This window comes from Pongo pygmaeus, chromosome 2 (genome assembly GCF_028885625.2).
Source record: "Pongo pygmaeus isolate AG05252 chromosome 2, NHGRI_mPonPyg2-v2.0_pri, whole genome shotgun sequence".
Taxonomy (NCBI): Eukaryota; Metazoa; Chordata; class Mammalia; order Primates; family Hominidae; genus Pongo; species Pongo pygmaeus.
The window spans coordinates 100,190,207-100,211,973 of NC_085930.1; the positions used below are offsets into that span (position 1 = coordinate 100,190,207).

The window sequence follows — 21,767 nt, forward strand, 5'->3', positions numbered from 1 at the left end:
GCGGAGCTTGCCGTGAGCTATAAGATCGTGCCACTGCACTCCAGCCTGGGTGACAGAGTGAGACTCCATCTCTCAGGGAAAAAAAAAAAAAAAAAAGGGAAACTCTTCCCAGCTGGTTGAAGGCTCAGAGACTAGCGAGCCTGGACTTCCTTCAGGTAGTGCAGCACTTGTGGGACACATGGCCATACACGGGCTCCATAGATTTAGAGCAGTTTTGGTGTAATTAGAGGTTTTTCCCTGCCTGAGAAGCCGTTTGTAAACAGGGTAGGAAAAAAAATTCTTGTTCATGATCTTCATTCATTAAAATGAAGCCGTTCACTTGCTGTGTATATCAATAATATTTTCATTAACTCTGCAATAATAATAGAAAGACTCAAAATTATATTTCTGTTGAGAAGGGAACATATATATATAATATATATATATGTATATATATGTATATATATATATATATACATATATATATATAATTTTTTTTTTTTTTGAGACAGAGTTTCACTCTTGTTGCCCAGGCTGGAGTGCAATGGCGTGATCTCGGCTCACTGCAACCTCCACCTCCCAGTTCAAGAGAGTCTCCTGCCTCAGCCTCCCGAGTAGCTGGTATTACAGGCATCCACCACCACACCTGGCTAATTTTTTGTATTTTTAGTAGAGACGGGTTTCACCATGTTGGCCAGGGTGGTCTCGAACTCCTGACCTCAGGTGATCCACCCGCCTTGGCCTTCCAGGGTGCTAGGATTACAGGCGTGAGCCACCGCGCCCAGCCGAGAAGGAAACTTTTAAAGTTATGATTTGCCATGAAGTCTTTTGTGGAATAATGGCCTTAATTCAGGGTGAAACAAATAATTGAGCATTAAAGTAACTTTTAAAGCGGTGGTTTTCTAAACTGGTATATACTGATAATTATAGAATTCAAATAATAGTTATAAAAATGATTTTTTTGATTTATTTAAAATCTCTTGTGCTAGCACTTCTATTTCCTATATTGTATGGCACTCTCTTAATGTGCCTTTTAACTTAATTATGTATAGGCTTTCTTCTTTTATGTGTCACTTTAATCATTGAGCATAACTGAAGCTCACTAACTTTTTGTTTCTATAAAAAATTGTAATGTTATTTCAATGTAATGAGATGTAAGCAGTGAAAATGTAGTGACAAGATAACTGGTCTAGGAGTGAGAAGACCCAAGTTTGTTTTTTGGGTTTGTTTGTTTGTTTGTTTTGAGACGGAGTTTCGCTCTTGTTGCCCAGGCTGGAGTGCAGTGGTGCAATCTCGACTCACTGCAACCTCCACCTCCCGGATTCAAGCAATTCTCCTGTCTCCGCTTCCTGAGTGTCTGGGATTACAGGCATGCGCCACCATGCCCGGCTAATTTTGTATTTTTAGTAGAGACGGGGTTTCACCATGTTGGCCAGGCTGGTCTCGAACTCCTGACCTCAGGTGCTCCACCTGTCTTGGCCTCCCAAAGTGTTGGGATTACAGGCGTGAGCCACCACGCCCAGCCTGACCCAAGTTTTACTTATAGCTCTGAGACTGATTTTTTTCTCTAATTTGTTAATAAGTTACTTAGTCTCTCCGTTAACCCCTATTCCCATCCATAAAAATGCAAAATGAAAGTTCCAGTTAAACCGAGTAGCACAGACTTGTCTCTCCCTGCCACTTGCAACTATAAAACCTGGAAATGACACAACAGACAATCTGGAGAACTCTGAAAGGTAGAAAGAGGATGATCTGGTCAGGAACCCAGAACTGGCAGAACAGCAGCAGCAAAGTGTCTTACAAACCCCCACCCAACATAAGAAGGGGGCCTGGGCCTGGTGTTTCTTGACCTTCAACCTAGCAACAGAAGGTGGCCCGGGTAGGCTCATTCCTCTCCTAGACTGAACGAGAGTCCTGCCGGCAATACTAGGTCAGACCAGCAAAACTGGCAAGGATTGGAAGCCCTGCTAATAATAATTGGCCGCCAGGGGACTTCTGCGTCTCCCTTCTATGAAGGCAGTGGAGCAGGAATAGCAAAGAGGATCTCATTACAATCAGCTTGGAATGGACAGCAGTCTTCTATGACTTCTGTGGTTTCATTTATATAATATAATACTCTTGAAATTACAACATTGTAGAAATAGAGGACAGGTTCCTATTTGCCAAGAGTCAGGGACAGGGGAGGGGCCAGAGCAAGGTGGGTTTGGGCTATAAAAGGGCACCAGGGATCCTGGTGGCCATGGAAATTTCTGTATCTCGACTGATGTCGGTACCCTGGCTGTGATAGTATACCATAATTTTGTAAAATGTTACCATTGGAGGAAACAATTTATAGGGCACCAAGATCTGTCTGTTCTTTACAATTGCATTTGAAGCTACAATTATTTCAAAATAAAAAGTTTTAATGTTTTCTTAAAAAAAGCATAATGATACCTGCCATTTCTGTGCTTGGGAATCATTGTAAGTATTTAAGGAGGTATAAGGTATGCTGAGCTGTGTCATCATATGGGCCCACATGGTAGCGATGAGTCTTATCCATCCGTGTGTCTGTTTCAGCTTGTATGTTCAGTATTTCTACTCTACCTTATCCAAAAAGCAGTTATAGTAGCTTTTATATATTATAATCTTTAATAAAGTTCATTTATCTTGCAGCAAGTTTGTTTAGGGCTTTCTTTGAACTGAGCACCATATTGGGAATAAAAAGAATGGGATAAGAAGTGCCATAGACTGAGCTCAGTCCATTTCACATGTAAACAGTCAGTCATAGGACGCATATAGAGCTGGCATTTGTTTTGACAGCTTTGTATTGTAACAATTTTAATATCTTTTTTTTTTTTTAGATGGAGTCTCACTCCAGAGGCAACCTCTGCCTCCCGGGCCCAAGCGATTCTCCTGCCTCAGCCTCCCAAGTAGCTGGGATTACAGGCACGCCACCACAGCCGGCTGATTTTTGTATTTTTAGTAGAAACGGGTTTCACCTATGTTGGCCAGGCTGGTCTTGAACTCCTGACCTCAAGTGATCCACCCACCTCAGCCTCCCAAAGTGCTGGGATTACAGGTGTGAGCCACCATGCCCGGCAACAATTTTAATATCAATTTAGAATGCATCTTAGAATCAATATGATTCTTAGTTTAATTGGGAGCCTTTTTCTTAAAAGCTTGATAGTACATAAATAATGGTAGCATCTTACACTTAGTAACATCTTAGGTTCACTGAGATCTGGTGATAATGTCTAAAACTATTTTGTATAATCTTTATCTGAATGTTTTACCTGTCCTGATTTTATTAAACAGAATTTGGGGAGGAGATACTTGTTTTCTTTAGATAGAGTATTAACAATTTGAGGGTCTGATGGTACATTTAGTGAATTCCATGATGATAATATATTATTTACATACACCCAAATGTTGAAACCTCATTTCCTGTTATCTTTTTTTCCCTTTGTTTTTCAAGTGTCGATATATAGTATCTGGTTTTATGACAAGAATGACTGTCACCGCATAGCAAAACTCATGGCTGAGTAAGTATATTACTCCATAAATTTAACTGATGATATGTGAGAAATGAAAAATAATCCCCTCCCACTTCTCTTTGTTACTAAAGTCTACCAACTCATGTATTTCCCCAATTTCTTTTTACTGCCAAAACTTGGAAGAGACTGAAAAGCTTTAAAATATATATAATTATTATCTTAACTCCTCCCAGTGTGCATTTCAGTTTCCTTCCAGTCTTCCTTCTTTATATATATATTAAGTAGATGTGTGTGATTGTTTTTTTACAAAAATAGGATCCTACTGTATGTATACTGCTTTTCATATCAACAGCATTTTTCCAGGGCATTAAATATTTCTCTGTAGTATTTATGACAGCTGCATTGTATCCAGCTCTATAGACAGATCATGATTTAACCAGAACTTTACTGTTGGACCTGTAGGCTAGGGCTGCCAAACTGCCCGGCTCCAGAGGATATCTGCATCAGGTGTACAGCCTGACCATATACAGTGACTCTGATTTAGGTTCCGTCCAGATTTCCACTGTAACAGGTGATACCATATGTGATAGCCTGATAGAGAACTCATACACACATCTGTATTTAGTTCTTTTAAGTGAGCTTGTTTTTGACGCAGACTCTAGGCTTAACAGGCCCCAATCCACTCATGGGTTGTGTTCCAGAAAATTTTTTGTGACTCAGAACCTTGAAATTTAGAAAATTATTTTCCTTGAATTAATGTTCTAAAGGGCAGTTCATTGTCCTCTCTCAAGCTAGCCTGTAGAAGCCAGCCCTTGTGTGACCTATCCGTATTGCTGGACTGCCATTCTGGATTCTGGAAGCCCACGACACGGGGCTTCAGGGGGCTTGAGGGACTACAGAGCTCTGGGCAAAATGCTGTAATAGGTAGACGGTATATTCTGGTGCACTTCTGCTTTTTTTCAGTTTTTGCCTGAATCTTCTCAGAAATGTGGACCTCTCTTCCCCCTCCGCCATCCCCATCTGTCAAATCAAAATTCTCTGCTCTCTTGCAGTTTTCAATCACGTTTAAGAGAAAATAATCTTAAATTTTTTAACAGTCTAATCTTATTTTATTTTTATTTTGTTTTACTTTATTTGGTTTTTTTAGACGGAGTCTCGCTCTGTCACGCAGGCTGGAGTGCAGTGGCGCAGTCACAGCTCAGTGCAGCCTCAAACTTCTGGGCTCAAGTGATCCTCTCATCTCAGCCTCTCAAGTAGCTGGGACTACAGGCATGCACCAGCACTATCAGCTAATTTTTTGGGGGGTGGGTAGAGACGGGGTCTCACTATGTTGCCCAAACTGGTCTTGAAGTCCTAGGCTCAAGCGTTCCTCCCACCTTCGCCTCCCAAAGTGCTGGGATTACAGGCGTGAGCTGCCATGCCAGGCCAACAGCCTAATTTTAAACTCATGAAAGTATATATAAGTAATTAACCCAGAATCTCAGTTCATGGCTAAGGCCAGGTTATGATCTAAGACTACTAACGTGTCCTGATCGGAAGTTATCAGCCCCCTGCTTTGTTGCCTGTTCTGGCTGTGAGCTTGCAGGGCAGGCCCATGTTTATTACTTGTGTATACCCCAAGGGCATCGTTCTGTATGAACTTGTAGTCACTTATACTTGAAAAAATGTTGGCTTGAAAAAAGAGCCACACTTTGTTTTTAGAACACTTTTTCTCTTAAAAAAGATAAAACTATTTTTCATTTCTTAATTTAATTTTTTTTTCTTTTGAGATAGGATGTTGCCATATTGCCCAGGCTAGTCTCAAACTCCTGGGCTTAAGGGATCCTCCTGCCTCAGCCTCCCAAGTAATTGGGACTATAGGCACAAGCCACCATACCCAGCTAAAACCATTTTTCAACATAGCCATTTATTAGATGATCACTTGTTTTAGCTTTGAAAGTGACAGCAAAGGCAGCTTACTTGTGGTTACTTAGAAGACACAGGGTTGGCTGGGCACGGTGGCTCACACCTGTAATCCTAGCACTTTGGTGGGCCGAGGTGGGCAGATCACCTGAGGTCGGAAGTGGGAGACCAGCCTGACCAACATGGAGAAACCCTGTCTCCACTAAAAACAGGTGTGGTGGTGCACGCCTGTAATCCCAGCTACTTGGGAGGCTGAGGCGGGAGAATCACTTGAACCCGGGAGGTGGAGGTTGCGGTGAGCCAAGATCGCGCCATTGCACTCCAGCCTGGGCAACAAGAGTGAAACTTTGTCTCAAAAAAACAAAAACAACAACAACAACAAAAAGGCACAGGGTTGTTGATTCATGGTTATCCAGAAATCCAGATTTTTTCTAAACTTTGGAATGTATTAATATATAAACACTTTCTCCTGCAGAATGAGGGCATGTGGGCTTTGAGTGAAATGATCTGGCTCTTTTAGCTCTAACAACTATTGAAAGAAAACCATTTATCTGTCAGGGCAAGTGTTACCCCTAATGCAAGATTTCAAATGATAAATGAAGCTGAAGACTGAAGGCCTATCTAAAAATATTTTATTGAACCCAGAAATAGGATTAGGAGTAGAAATGGAAAGCTGGAGGGGAAAAGAAGAGCATTGGGGCTTCTTTCACCAGAAATGCCCGAAAAGGGACAATTGCTTAAATTTTCAGCTTGTTTGACTAGAAACAGATGTGTTATTAAAAGCGATTTGAGCCTGGGCACAGTGGCTTATGCCTGTAGTCCCAGCACTTTGGGAGGTCAAGGCGGGGAGGATTGCTTGAGGCCAGGAGTTCAAGACCATCCTGGCCTGTTATAGCAAGACTCATCTCTGTTTAATAAAAAAAAAAAAAAAAAAAAGGGAAGAAGAAAAGAAAGTGATTAGAGAGGCCAGGCACAGTGGTATGTACCTGTCATTTCAGCTATAATACTTGTGAGGCCCAGGTAGGCAGACCACTTGGGCCCCAGGAGTTCAAGATCAACCTGGGCAACATAGTGAGATCCCATCTCAAAAAAAAAAGTGATTAGAGAATACCCTGGTGAAACTGTTGATAATGAGTTTTAAGTGTCTGGCCTATTTATAACTGAAGAGAATATTGTATGTTACCATTAACTTTGTGATGAATGCCTCTCTGGTCACCAAAACTAAAGAAGACTATCTGTCTTTGTTCTAAATCTGCCTGCATAAGCCTGTTTGTTACTTTTTGTTGTTGTTGTTTGCTACGTATTTGAGAATATCACCTCTACTATCCAAAAATACTAGCACAGTTCTTGTTAGTATATTATACATATAAATAAATGTGTCCATCAGTGCCCATTCAAATACAATTCTTCCCATCACTATTTGACAGCCACAATATAATAAAGATCCTCCAAGTAAAAAAACTGATTTACTCCAGGCCGGGCGCGGTGGCTCACGCCTGTAATCCCAGCACTTTGGGAGGCCAAGACGGGCGTATCACGAGGTCAGGAGATCAAGACCATCCTGGCCAACATGGTGAAACCTCGTCTCTAGTAAAAATACAAAAAAATTAGCGGAGCATGGTGGCGGGCACCTGTAGTCCCAGCTACTCGGAAGGCTGAGGCAGGAGAATGGCGTGAACCCGGGAAGCGGAGCTTTAGGGAGCCAAGATCGCGCCACTGCACTCCAGCCTGGGCAACAGAGCAAGACTCCGTCTCAAAAAAAAAAAAAAACTGATTTACTCCAAACAATGTTTATAAAAACGAGAAACTATGTAGGAAAATGAGTGAGCTTCTAGACCTATGTCATCTAAATTTGTATATTCTCTGGTCAATGGTGGCAGAGTTGAAAACCCACTAAACTTAGAAGCTGTTGACTCTCCTAAAGAGGAAATCCAGTCTGCCAGAAACTCTTTTTATTTTTTTTTGAGACAGAGTCACGCTCTGTCACCCAGGAATGTGGTGGTGTGATCTGGGTTCACTGCAACCTCTGCCCCACTGGGTTCAAGCAGTTCTCCTCCCTCAGCCTCCCGAGTAGCTGGGATTACGAGTGCCTGCCACTGCGCCCAGCTAATTTTTGTATTTTTAGTAGAGACAGGGTTTCACCATCTTGGCCCGGCTGACCTTGAACTCCTGACCTCATAATCTACCCACCTTGGCCTCCAAAGTGCTGGGATTACAGGTGTGAGCCACCACACCCGGCTTCAGAAACTCTTTTTAACAATAAAAAGTTGTTTGACAGTTTGGCCACATAGACTATGTAAACTTTGGAGAACTCATGGAAGTAAGCTTTATTCCTGATCTTACAGACATCTTAGGGGTAGGTTTTGGTGTTTGAAAGGAAAGGAGAATGGCATGGGTGCTATTCATAAAGTTTGGATTAGAAGAGGCCTTAGAGTCCAAGCCTCGTTTATGTGAGAGTCCCTTCCATACCACCCCTGACAGCTTCTGCTTTCAGCAGTGGTGAGCTTTATAAAGTTACCTGTTTGGCTGGGCGCAGTGGCTCACGCCTGTAATCTCAGCACTTTGGGAGGCTGAGGTGGTCAGATCACTTGAGGTCAGGAGTTCAAGACCAGCCTAGTCAACATGGTGAAACCCTGTCTTTATTAAAAATACAAAACTTAGCCGGGCATGGTAGTGCACACCTGTAATCTCAGCCACTAGGGAGGCTGAGGCACGAGAATCGCTTGAACCCGGGAGTCGGAGGTTGCAGTAAGCCGAGATCGCACCACTGCACTCTAGCCCGGGTGACAGAGTAAGGCTCTGTCTCAAAAAAAAAAGAAAGAAAGAAAGAAAAAGAAAAAAAATATTCTTCTCTTAAACCAAAATAATCACAGAATCACAGATCCTAGTCTGGGTCAGGGAAGAGTTAAATACCAGCATGGCCAAGTCAGGCAACATGTCAGGAGGTAGGTGGAAAACAGGCTGTGTGACAGATCCTTTATGAAGATGGATTCAGGCTGATGTGGCCTATATTTGAGCATTAAATAAACAATTCATGTTTGATCTTATTCTCATATCCCATACCAGTCTTTCAGTCTACCATGAAGCTCATGATGCTACATTTGTTTTAGAAGTAATAGTCTTATTAAGAGCTATAAGAATCTAGATAGAAAAACTACATGTTACCTTAAAGCCACATTTTCCAAACAGGAATTCTACCTCAGAGTAAAATTCTATAGTCAAATAAAATTTGAGAAAATCTATAGGCCTGCCCTTCTTGGAGAATCACAATAAATTTTAGCATGCTTAAAAATCAACTGGCCAGGTGTGGTGGCTCATGCCTATAATCCTGGCACTTTGGGAGGCTGAGGTGGGAGGATTGCTTGAGGCCAGAAGTTTGAGACCAGCCTGGGCAACATGGTGAGACCTTGTCTGTACAATAAAAAAATAAATAAAACAAACAAACAAAAATTCAATGGGTGGGTTGTGGTAGTTCATGCCTTTAATCCCAGTATTTTGGGAGGCTGAGGCAGGAGGATCACTTGAGACTAGGAGTTTTGAGACCAGCCTGGGCAACATATCAAACCCCATCTCTACAAAAATAATAATAAAACTCAAGGATTCTGTTTTTTCTTTTTAAGTCAGTTTAATATTGTTTAACCCAGTATTTTTAAATAAAAAAGCCATCTCTGTTCACCTCTTCCCCACACTCTAATGAGAGCTCCTGTGCAGGCTAGGTTTTTTGTTTTTTAAAACAGGGTTTCACTATGTTGCCTGAGCTGGTCTCAAACTCCTGGGCTCAAGTGATCGTCCTGCCTCAGCCTCACAAAGTGCTAGGATTATAGGCATGAGCACTGTGCCTGGCCTGAATGAATCTTTAAAAAAAAAAAAAAAAAAAAAAAAAAAAGTTGCTTTATTAAAATTTATTATTCAAGCTTGAAAGCTTGAAGAAAAATATAGGAAATAATAAAATATGTATGTGCTTACCACCCAGGTTTCAGTTCCTAATGTTTTGCTATAATTGTTTCAGATCTTTCTATACAAGGGAGAAGGGGGTGTTCTTAAAAACTGAAAGCCCACTTAGTGATTTTTTTTTGGAGTCGAGGTCTCACTCTGTCACCCAGGCTGGAGTGCAGTAGCGTGATCTCAGCTCACTGCAGCCTCTACCTCCCAGACTCAAGCAGTCCTCCCACCTCAGCCTTCCGAATAGCTGGGACTACAGGCGTGTACCACTACGCCCAGCTAATTTTTGTATTTTTTGTAGAGACGGGGTTTTGCCAAGTTGCCCAGGCTAAGTTGGTGGTTTTTAAAAGGGAGAATAAAGGAAACCTTTTATTTGCTTATAGTGTTACTAACTTTTAAGGATTCACCAAGACCTCTATTTTCAAGAATTGACTTTGTCCTTGCTAGCCCAGTGTCAATCCAGACTTTCCACAGAGGATTTGTTCAACTATGCAGCCTTCCTGTGTCTTGGTGGAATTGTCCATTTTCAGATTTACTTTAGCAATTAGTTGGACTGATTTTGAAATACTTCAAGGGAAAAAGAGAGATACCTTAGTGGAGTTTTTAATGCATCTCTGCCAACTCCAGGAAGGAATTCTGTATTTTTATCCTTCTGAAGGGTAAATATTGGCACTGGTAATGAGACGGTGAAATGGTAAGTCATTTATTCCTGAAATGAGGTAACTGAGGTTCTGTGTTATATATTGGAAGAATAATGTAATCGGCTGGGCGCAGTGGCTCACGCCTGTAATCCCAGCACATGGGGAGGCCTAGGGCAGATCACAAGGTCAAGAGATTGAGACCATCCTGGCTAACACGGTGAAAGCCCATCTCTACTAAAAATACAAAAAATATAGCCGGGCGTGGTGGTGGGCGCTGTAGTCCCAGCTGCTCCGGAGGCTGTGAGGCAGGAGGATGGTGTGAACGCAGGAGGCGGAGTTTGCAGTGAGCCGAGATCGCACCACTGCACTCCAGCCTGGGCGACAGTGCGTGAGACTCCGTCTCCAAAAAAAAAAGAATAATGTCATCATGTGACACTCTTAGTGTATCCTTGGAGGAAGAACACCAAAAGAAATCTTGGGTCAGATTTTGTTTCAAGAGGCCTTTCTGAAACCTTGTTTTTCTCCTCTAGTGTGGTAGAAGAGGAGACACGGCGATCCCAGCAAGCTGCTCGGGACAAACAGAGTCCCAGCCAGGCCAATGGCTGCAGCGACCACAGGCCCATCGACATCCTGGAGATGCTGAGCAGAGCCAAGGATGAGTATGAGAGGGTGAGGCTCTCTGGGTACTTGGGTGCTGACCAGGGAGGACCAAAACGGGAGGAGGAGGTCTGCAGGAGACTATTTTACTAGGGAAGCTGGCCTCCAGGGCCAGCAGAAATATAAGTTCAAAAAGAAAGCGTTTAGCACGCTCCTGTAATCAGTCCCAGCTACTTGGCAGGCTGAGGAAGGAAGATCACTTGACCCCAGGAGTTGGAGGCTGCAGTGGGCTATGATTGTGCCACTCCACTCCAGTCTGGGCAACAGTGAGACCCTGTGTCTCTTTTTTTTTTTTTTTAAACAGGTGTGTCTTACAATTTTAAACCTAAAACATAAGGAAAGAACTTGCTTACCCCAGAGTACTTGTTTTTGGCAGGAAAATTTACAATGCTTTTTTCTATTCCTGTAAGATTACTATGGGAGAAGATGGTCTTGGAGTGCAGAAGTTAGCTCGCAGCAGCTAGTTCTGGTAAAGCTTCGTGCCTCTTATTCACCACTGCAGTTTCTGTTAGGCTCCTCAGTGGTCCTAGGAATTTGTGTAGGCTTTGAAAAGTATTCTGATAGTTTGTACCACATAATACTAAAAAATACATTCATGGTCTGTAATTGGTGGTAGATGCACAACCTTCATTAAGCTTCATTTGGAATTTTACCCAAATGAGAGGCTTTTCTGAAATTCACTGTTTTCTTTTTCTTCTGTTTTGCATTTTAGTTTATAAATTAGCTGATAAAATTTTCTCCCAAAAGTTGAATAAAATGGCAATTGTGGTACTTTCGTTAATTTATTCAATACCTGCTTATGAACCATCTACTATGTGCAAGCAGTGGGCATTTCATGGTTATGAAACTCTCCTGGAATTTTACTTGGCACCTCAAAGCCCCCATGCTTCACTGGAGTGAGACAAGCTCTCTACTGCTGAGCTTTGTTTTAGCAGAATTATACTGTCACCTTACTCTTCATTAAATATTGAATTAAGTGCTTTCCTTTCATGCCTATTTCACCCTCACCAGAACTTCAAGGAACAAAATGTGAAAAAGCAGTGTCCAAAAGACCCTGTTTCCCATACAGTTCTGCTATAATACCAGCTACTAAGTTATTAATCAATGATCCTGAAAAAAGCTTCAAATTGGCAAAACGAGTTAAGGTACTGTTGTTAGCATGACTCTTCCTCCTCCCATCCTCTTGGGACTTTACAGAGCTCAAAACTGAGAGGTCCTGCAATAAGTAAAACAATAACACCAATTCCCAGATTGACTTGACTGCAGGACCATTTTTTGCATACTGCCCTTTAACAACTCAAGAATTTGGAGTTCAGGAAAAAGTTTGAAAAAAGTGTTCTGAAAGACAGTTTCTTCTGACTAAAAATAGGCACGTTCACCATAAACTTGTAATAATGAGACTTTTTTCTTTTTTCAGACAGGGTCTCTCTCTGTTGCGCAGGCTGGAGTACAGGGGCACATTCTTGGCCCACTGCAGCCTCTACCTCCCGGGCTCAAGACATTCTCCCATCTTAGCCTCCCAAGTAGCCAAGACTATAGGCCATGCATCACCATGCTTGGATAATTTTGTTTATTTTTTGTAGAGATAGAGTCTCACTATGTTGCCCTGGCTGATCTTGACAAGCTTCTGGGCTCAAGCTGTCCTCCCGCCTTGGCCTTCCAAAGTGCTGGAATTATAGGTGTGAGCCACTGTGCCCAGCCTAGAGACTGTTTGAAAATTAAAAATCTGTATAATAAGCATTTTCTTCAAAAGAAAGATATTGCACTTCTATAATATCTTTTAATTAACTTTCCTTTTTTCCTTTTTTTTTTTTTTTTTTGAGATGGAGTCTCGCTCTGTTGCCAGGCTACAGTGCAGTGGTGCGATCTCAACTCACTGCAACCTCTACCTCCCAGATTCAAGTGATCCTCCTGCCTCAGCCTCCCAAGTAGCTGGGACTACAGGCGTGCACCACTACGACTGGCTAATTTTTTGTATTTTTAGTAGAGACAGGGTTTCACCATGTTGGCCAGAATGGTCTCAATCTCTTGACCTTGTGATTGGCCCGCCTCAGCCTCCCAAAGTGCTGGGATTACAGGCGTGAGCCACCATACCTGGCCTCAACTTTCTTATTTTTTATGTAAAGAAAGATAGTTGAAACCACACTTGGCCCATTATGAGTTGCTTCTAGCCATAGGATGTAATCCTGGATTTTGGTCAGGGGGGTGCGGGTGGTTATTTATTTGGTTTTGGTTTAATTGCAAAACAGTTTTTTAAAACCCAGGCAGACCAGACACAGTGACTCACGCTCATAATTCCAGCACCTTGGGAGGCCGAGGTGGGAGGATTGCTTGAATCCACGAGTTTCAGACCACCCTGGGCAACATAGCAAGACCTTGTCTCTACCAAAAAAAAAAATTTTTTTTTAATTAGTTAGGCATGGTGGCACACACCTGTAGTCCCAGCTACTCCGGAGGCTGAGGCGGATCACTTGAGCCCAGCAGTTCAAGGCTGCAGTGAGCCATGATTGAACTGCTGCATTCCAGCTCGGGTGACAGCAAGACTCTGTTTCTTAAAAAGAAAAAAGAAAAGAAAAAAAGTAGGATAGGCCAGGCACTGTGGCTATGCCTATAATCCCAGCGCTTTGGAAGGCTGGAGCAGGAGAATTGATTGAGGACAGGCCTGGTCAACATATAATGAGATCCCATCTCTATAAAAAATTTAAAAATCAGCCAGGTGTGATGGTGTGCACCTGTGGTCCTGGCTGTTTGGAGGCTGAGGTGGGAAGATGACAAGCCCAACAGCTCCAAGTTGCAGTGAGCTGTTATTCTGCCACTGCACTCCAACCTGGGCAACAGAGCATGACCCCGTCTCAAAAAACAATAAAAATAAATAAATACCTAAATAAACATGAACACCATTATTTTTCTTATTATGTAAGCAGTATAAACTGTAGAAAAGTTTTTTCTTTTTTTAAAACAGCTTACAGAGAACGTTTTATATTCAAAAATTGCAGTAAACAAAAAGAAGAAAATATCATAGTTCTACCACCTAGAAGTAATTACTGCTAATACTTTGTTACGTATCCTTGCAAAAATATGTCCAAATGTAAGTGGTGTGTTTGTGTACATTAGATTTATTAAATGTTCTTTGGTAACCTGTTTTGTTGCAAATAACTGTCTTTTTTATTGACAGTAACTATTCATCTCACAGAGAATCCCTATGAGATTTCATTTGGTAGAATGAAGTTTTTGAAAAAAGAACTGATATTTATAGCTGTGTATTTTTTCTTATGTGCATTATATAAATGATATCCTAGGCTTCTCTAATTTTTTCTATTAAGAACTTGGCGATATATCCTTATAGCTAAATCCTTGTAAAATCCTCATGTACAGCATTAACTTTTTATTAGGATAAATTACTTTAAATGGAATTGGTAGATCAAAGGATTTTTATGTTTTTAAGATTTTTACCAAATATTATAAAATTACCCTCCAGCAGGTTTGTCTGTGATTGCCCATTTTCCCTCATTTTTACAAACACTGGATGCTGTTATTAACAAACACAGAATCTCCAAGAAAGGCCTCTGCACAAGTATCAGAAATATATTAAATTCTTGAGAGCTTTCATTGAAGTACAGCCTAACGATACAAGCCAGTTTTGTTGCTTATATTTAAGAATTGCAAATCAAATGCCCCAAGAGCAAGGGAAGCTATGGTAGTGAGTAAAGCAGGCTGGGTGGAACTGAAGCAGGTTGAGAGCTAGTTCGTATCTAAAGGGTCATTTACAGCCCAGCTCTCAGTTATTGCCAAGTGACCCAGTTTTGCAACCTTATCCAGCCTGTCTCTAAAAATTACAAATCTGGGGCTTGGGGCAGTGGCATATGGCGTCCAGCACTTTGGGAAGCTGAAGCAGATAGATTGCTTGAGTCCAGGAGTTTAAGACCAGCCTGGGGCCGGGTGTGGTGGCTAACGCCTGTAATCCCAACACTTTGGGAGGCTGAGGTGGGTGGATTGCTTGAGGTCAGGAGTTCAAGACCAGCCTGGCCAACGTGGTGAAATCCCATCTCTACTAAAAATAGAAAAATTAGCTGGGTGTGGTGGTATGTGCCTATAGTCACAGCTACTTGGGAGGTTGAGGGAGGCTGAGGTTCATGAGAATCACTTGAACCCAAGAAGCGGAGGTTGCAGTGAGCCAAGATTGCGCCACTGCACTCCAGCCTGGGTGACAGAGCAAGACTCAGTCCACAAAAAAAAAAAAAAAAAAAAAAAAAAAACCAGCCTGGGCAACATGGTTTGTGAAGTCCCATCTCTACAAAAAAATAGCAAAAAAAAAAAATCATAGCTTGCTGCAGCCTTAAACTCTTGGGCTCAAGTGATCTGCCTGCCTCAGCCTCCACCATGTTGGTCAGGCTGGCTTTTTTTTTTTTTTGAGATGGAGTCTTGCACTGTTGCCCAGGCTGGAGTGCAGTGGCCCAATCTCAGCCCACTGCAAGCTCCGCCTCTTGGGTTCATGCCATTCTCCTGCCTCAGCCTCCCGAGTAGCTGGGACTACAGGCGCCTGCCACCACGCCTGGCTAATTTTTTGTACTTTTAGTAGAGACAGGGTTTCACCGTGTTAGCCAGGATGGTCTCTATTTTTATTTTTTGTAGAGACGAGGTCTCACTATGTTGCCCAGGCTGGTCTTGAACTCTTGGTCTCAAGTGATCTTCCTGCCTCAGCTTCCTGAAGTGCTGGGAGCCACTGTCCCAGCCCCAACTTTTTAATGTTTCTGAACATTTACACCTTCTGTTTTAAGAACTTGTTATGAACAATATTTTAAGTTTATATTTTCTGTAATATAATTCAGTTCCAAGCATTCCACATAATGGGGTTGATACTGATTGATAGTGATGTTGCAAAGAGAGGCATGTTAAAAGATTGAGATATTTCATAGGCTTTCACAAAATGTTCTGCCGCTATTCAAATTGATAACACTGAGTAAATGATGTTCTGAAATAATATAAGGATTAAGTCATTTGGGTGGGAAAAAATGCATGCTATCCATTTAATATTTGAGTACCTACTCCTGTGATAAGCACGAATGGTCTATAGCATGGTATCAAGAAAATCTGTCTCTGAACTGAGTTTAGGGCTGCTTTTTAAAAAAATCTCATCTCTTGCATTTTCTGAACTGTTTTTGGTGTGGGTTTTGACATGGATGATGTTCATCAGATGCCGGATCAGATAGCACAAATATTCAAGAATTCATAACCCATAATTCCATGTCCATCTATTGGTCTGATCATTTTTTGAGGATTCTTTTTAAGAACAAGATTATTTTCATTTTTAATGTCATGAGCACATTAATGGTAACTTAATAATATTAGTACAATTGGATGTCCATATGCGACAAAAAAAAAAACCTAACCTAATAACATCTTAGAGAATAATCAACTCAAAATGTGTCATAGATGTAAATGTAAAATGTAAAACTATAAAACTTTTAGAAGAAAAATGTATGTATCGTATGACCCAAGAAGTACCACTCCTAGGTATTTATCCTAGAGAAACAAATTTTGCCAGGCACGGTATGGCTCACACTTGTAACCCCAGCACTTTGGGAGGTCGAGGAGGGTGAATCACCTGAGGTCAGGAGTTCGAGACCAGCCTGGCCAGCATGGTGAAACCCCGTCTCTACTAAAAATATAAAAATTAGTTGGGCGTGGTGGCGCGCGCCTGTAATCCCAGCTACTCAGGAGGCTGAGGCAAGAGAATTGCTTGAATCTGGGAGGCAGAGATCACAGTGAGCCGAGATCAAGCCACTAAAATCCAGGCTGAGCAACAGAGTGAGACTCTGTCTCAAAAAAAGACATTTTTGTCCACTTAAAAACCTGTATCAGTGTTTATAGATGTTGTGTTCATAATCACCAAAAAACGGAAACAACACAGATGTGCTTCTGTGGGAGAATGGTTAAACACTCACGTATTTATATAATATAATACTACTCAGCAATAGAAAGAAATGAACTATTAATACCATACAACAGCTTGGATGTACCCTAAAGGCATTATGCTAAGTGCAAGAAGCTGGCATTTCATTTATATGACATCTTTGAAAAGACAAAACTAGAGTGAGAGAGAATAGACCTAGTTGCCAGGAGTGGAGGGAGGGCATGACTGCAATAGGACAGCACAAGGGAATTTTTTTTTGGATGATGGAACTGTTTTGTATCCTGATTTTGCTGATAGGGACATAAATAGAACTGTACACCCCCTTAAAAATTAATTTCACCGTATGTTAGCTTTTATTTAAAAATAAAATCAGGCTGGGCACAGTGGCTCACACCCATAATCCCAGCACTTTGGGGGGCCGAGGTGGATGGATCACAAGGTCAGGAGTTTGAGACCAGCCTGGCCAACATGGTGAAACCCTGTCTCTACTAAAAATACGAAAAAAAAAAAAAAAGAAAAACCAGCTGGGCATGGTGGCTCACACCTGTAATCCCAGCTACTCGGGAGGCTGAGGCAGGAGAATTGCTTGAACCCAGGAGGCAGAGGTTGTAGTGAGCCAAGATTGCACCACTGCAGTCCAGCCTGGGCAACAGAGCAAGACTCCATCTTGGAAAAACAAATAAATAAGATTAAAAGAATATGTGATAAAGTAATACCATTATCTTTTTCTTAAAAAGATGATAAAAATAACAGTTGTGGCCAACACTGTTGTCTAAAATTAGGTGCTCAGTGTTGTAGAAATTTTATTGCATGTTATTTACATTGGAGTACAGAGCAAACATTTTGAGGTTGGTTTTTCTTCTTCTTTTTAAAAAATAGCATTTTTGATAACCTCAGATGCTGTTTTGTGAGCCAAATAATAGCAAATTTTTTTCACAAGATATATTTTTTCTTTTAACTTTTTAAAGAATCAGATGGGCGACTCAAATATCTCCAGCCCTGGGTTACAGCCAAGCACTCAGCTCTCCAATCTGGGAAGCACCGAGACTCTAGAAGAAACGCCCTCCGGGTCACAAGATAAGGTTTGTACAGCTAAAGCTCTAGCTTTGTCCTAAGTAACAAAGAATAACATTCAGTAAGGATTCTAATGAGTGCAAGTTTGATTTGTCAGTTGTGTCAAGGTTCATATGTGCAGCAACATAATGACATCCTCCTGGGTCATGATCCGAGTAACTGTTTAATCTGGATTTTGCAGTAGCCTGCTACCTGGTTTCCCATCTTTTGCCCCCTGGTTGCTTCTTACCTTTTCTTAACCCAACAGCCAGAGTAATCCTTGCAAAACATAAGTCAGATCGTGGCATTCCTCTGCTTAAAACCCTCCAGCAGTGTCCCAGCTCACTGAAATAATAGCCAGGATCATGACAGTGGCCCACAAGGCCCTACCTTATCTGGCCCCTCTACCCCAGGCCTCATCTGTCACTCTGCATTGCTCACCTGGCTCCAGTGCCATTGGCTCTCTTGTCTTTCCCCAAATGTGCCAGATATGTTCCTGCCTCGGGACAGGCCTTTGCACTTGTTCCCTTGGCCTGTAACACTTTCTTCCCAGATAGGGCTTGCTCCCTTTACTCCCTCAAGCCTCATATGTCCTCAATAAGTCAGGCCTTCTCTGACTACCCTATTTAAAATAACCCTTGGCTAGGCACAGTGGCTCATCCCTGTAACGCCAGCACTTTGGAAGGTTGAGGCAGGCAGATCGCTTGAGCCCAGGAGTTTGAAACCAGCCTGGCCAATTGACGAAACCCTGTCTCTACTAAAAATAAAAAAATTAGCTGGGTGTGGTGGCACGTGCCTGTAATCCCAGCTACTCAGGAGGCTGCAGCACCAGAATGGCTTGAACCCAGGAGGCAGAGGTTGCAGTGAGCCGAGATTGCACCAGTGCACTCCAGTCTAGGCAACAGAGTAAGACTCTGTCTCAAGGAAGAAAAAAATAATAACAATAACACCCCTTGGGCAGGCACAGTGGCTGTCGTCTGTAATCTCAGCTCTTTGGGAGGCCAAGGCAGGAGGATCACTTGAGCCCAGGAGTTAGAGACCAGCCTGGGCAACATAGTGAGACCCCTTCTCTAGAAACAAATTTTAAAATTAGCCAGATGTGATGTCATGCACCTGTGGTCCCAGCTAATTGGAAGGCTGAGGTAGGAGCCTCGCTTGAGCCCAGGAGGTTTGAGATTGCAGTGAGCCATGATCACACCACTGCACTCCAGCCTGGGTAACAGAGCAAGGCCCTGTCTCAAAAATTTAATTTAATTTAATTTAATTTAATTTAATTTAATTTAATTTAAAAATAAAATAAAACTGCCAGGTGCAGTGGCTCATGCCTGTAATCCCAGCACTTCAGGAGGCCAAGGCAGGCGGATCACCTGAGGTCAGGAGTTCGAGACCAGCCTGGCCAACATGGCAAAACCCCATTTCTACTAAAAATAGAAAATTAGCCGGGCGTGATAATAGACACCAGTAATCCCAGCTATTCGGAAAGCTGAGGTAGGAGAAATCGCTTGAACCCAGGAGGTGGAGGTTGCAGTGAGCCGTGATTGCGCCACTGCACTCCAGCCTAGGCGACAGAGCAAGACTCTGGCTCAAAATAAATGAGTAAATAAATAAAATAAAACAACCCTCCCTCACCTCCATCCTCTTGCTGTACTTTATTTTCTCACTAAGGTTTCTAACCAGCTAACATGGTTTCTGTTTTTGTTTTTTGTCTGTCTCCTGCCCACCAAAATATAAGTGCCCTGTAAAGCAGTTTTGGTTTTTTGTTTTTAAGCTGTCTCTTACAGGAAAGAAGGGCAGTTTTATGAGCCTTGTTCATTGCTGTATCCTTAGCATGTAGCACTGTAAATATTTGTTGAATTAGTTCTCTTTATAACTGATAGTCTGATAAAAGAACAGATATCAAATAAAATCCGTAGTTTTTTAAGTAGACTTTTTGTTTTGAGATAGTTACAGATTTATATGCAGTTGTAAGAAATAATGCAGAAAGATCCTATATACCCATTACCCATTTTCCCATTGATAACATTTTGCAAAATATAGTATGATATCACAACCAGGATATTAACACAATCCACACATCTTGTTCAGATTTCCTTTGTTATTTGTGTGTGTATTCAGTTCTGTGTAATTTTATCTCATGTATAGCTTTGTATATCTGCTACCACAGTCAAGATGCTAAATATTTTCATCACCACCGGGATGTTTTGCCCTTTCATAAACACACTGACTTCCCTGTCATACCCTGTTCTGCCTCTGCGTCTACCTCTGCCTCCCCGATCCCACCATTGTTTAGCCCTGGCAACTATTAATCCATTTTCCAGTTCTATAATGTCATTTCAAGAATATTATATAAATGGAATCATATATATAACCTCTTGAGATTGTCTTTCTTCCTCAGCATAATTCCTGAACATTTCACTGAAGTTGTTATATGTATCAAGTTTGTTTCCTTTTATTACTGAGAGTATTACATGATATGCAAGTACCAAAATTTGTTTAACTATTTTTGGCAACTCACTTAACTGAAGAACATCTAGATTGTTTTCAGTTTTGGGTTATTACAAATAAAGCGCCTATGAACATTTATGTACAGGTTTTTGTGTGAACATAAATTTTCATTTTTCTGAGATAAATGCCCAGGAGTGCAAATGTCAGGTCATTTGGTATTGCATGTTTTAGTTTAATAAGAAACTGCCTTGGGAGGCCAGGGCGGGTGGATCACCTGAGGTCAGGAGGTCGAGACCAGCCTGACCAACATGGTGAAACCCCGTCTCTACTAAAAATACAAAAATTAGACGGGCATGGTGGTGGTGGTGCCTGAATCCCAGCTACTCAGGAGGCTGAGGCACGAGAATCGCTTGAACCTGGGAGGCAAAGGTTGCAGTGAGCCGAGGTCATGCCATTGCACTCCAGCCTGGGCAACAAGAGCAAAACCCTGTCTCAAAAAAAAAAAAAAAAGAAAGAAACCACCAAACTGTTTTCTAGGAAGTCTGTACAGTTTTACATTCACATCAACAATGTATCCAAAATGTTTTTAGATATTTAGATAATTAATTTAGACCAAATTTTGTATTCTACCTTCCCATACCCCATTTTTACTGTATCTGGATTTAGGATCATCATCCAGGAGTGTGCAGTGGGCTTACTACTTCCCCTTTCTAAATCATGAATCACTTCATCTTCCTTTTGTGAACCATGAGGTTAAGGATTATTGTACTGCCTAACGCAGATTTGTTGTGAGACCCTAAGGAAGAAATGGACCAGAAAAAAATGCCTTAAGAATTATAAGGTCAGGCATGGTGACTCACACCTGTAATCCCGGGACTTTGGTAAGTGGAGGCAGGCGGATCCCTTGAGTCCAGGAGTTTGAGAACAGCCTGGCCAACATGGTGAAACCCTGCCTCTACTAAAAATACAAAAATTAGCCGGGTGTGGTGGTGCACACCTGTAATCCCAGCTACTCAGGAGGCTAAAGTGGGAGGATCGCTTGAAACCAGGAGGTGGAGGTTATAGTGAGCCAAGATTGTGCCACCACACTCTAGCCTGGGCGACAGAGCAAGACTCCATTTCGGGGTGGGGAGAGGATTCCATTTTTTAGGCTATAGTGACAAAATGTTATGAAATACTGAGATCTGGATATTGTCAGAAGCCATGTGATTGACTAAAGTTAGTTTAAATTTATCATCAGCCATCACAGGCTGATACTACATTTGTTTAGTAACACTGCCGTCTAGTGCTGAGGAGCAAGTACTGCTGTCAAGCCTTAATAGTATTACATTCCATTTCAGTTGCATAGTTCACTTTTTTAAACTTTTCTTGGAATTGTTTCTGTAGTGTATTTTGTTATTGTTTGCTTCCTATGTTCAAGAATAGTGCCTGTCTTATAGTGTGCCCACTGCAGTGACCAGTAGCTCCAAACAGAAATGTAAAATTCTCTAAACATCAGTTCTATGTGGGATGAGGAGTGAACCATATTAAACCTGATGCTGAATATGAGAATTTTGTCCTGTGCTGTACATGCTGTTGCTTGCTGAATGCCATTTCCTGAGCTAAACGGTCAGACTAACACTTGATCTACATGAAGTATTAAAAAACTCAGAATCCTAACTTTAAGCATATTCAAGCATGAGGAAAGAATAACATTTTACCTTTTCTGTGGATGAAGGAAGGTTAATTCATGAATAAATAAGCCCAGCTACTAGAGGAGGG

The 21,767-nt window shown here is 41.7% G+C and overlaps 1 protein-coding gene across 1 annotated transcript in view; it reads left to right on the top strand.

Annotated features, from left to right (window-relative positions):
* Positions 1-21,767, top strand: part of DCP1A (decapping mRNA 1A) — a 62,907-nt gene that overhangs the window by 25,378 nt on the left and 15,762 nt on the right. The window contains exons 4-6 of the mRNA XM_054483867.2: positions 3,434-3,500; positions 10,468-10,606; positions 17,477-17,590. Of these exons, the coding sequence (XP_054339842.1) occupies positions 3,434-3,500; positions 10,468-10,606; positions 17,477-17,590 (320 nt within the window). The remainder of the gene's footprint in view (positions 1-3,433; positions 3,501-10,467; positions 10,607-17,476; positions 17,591-21,767) is intronic.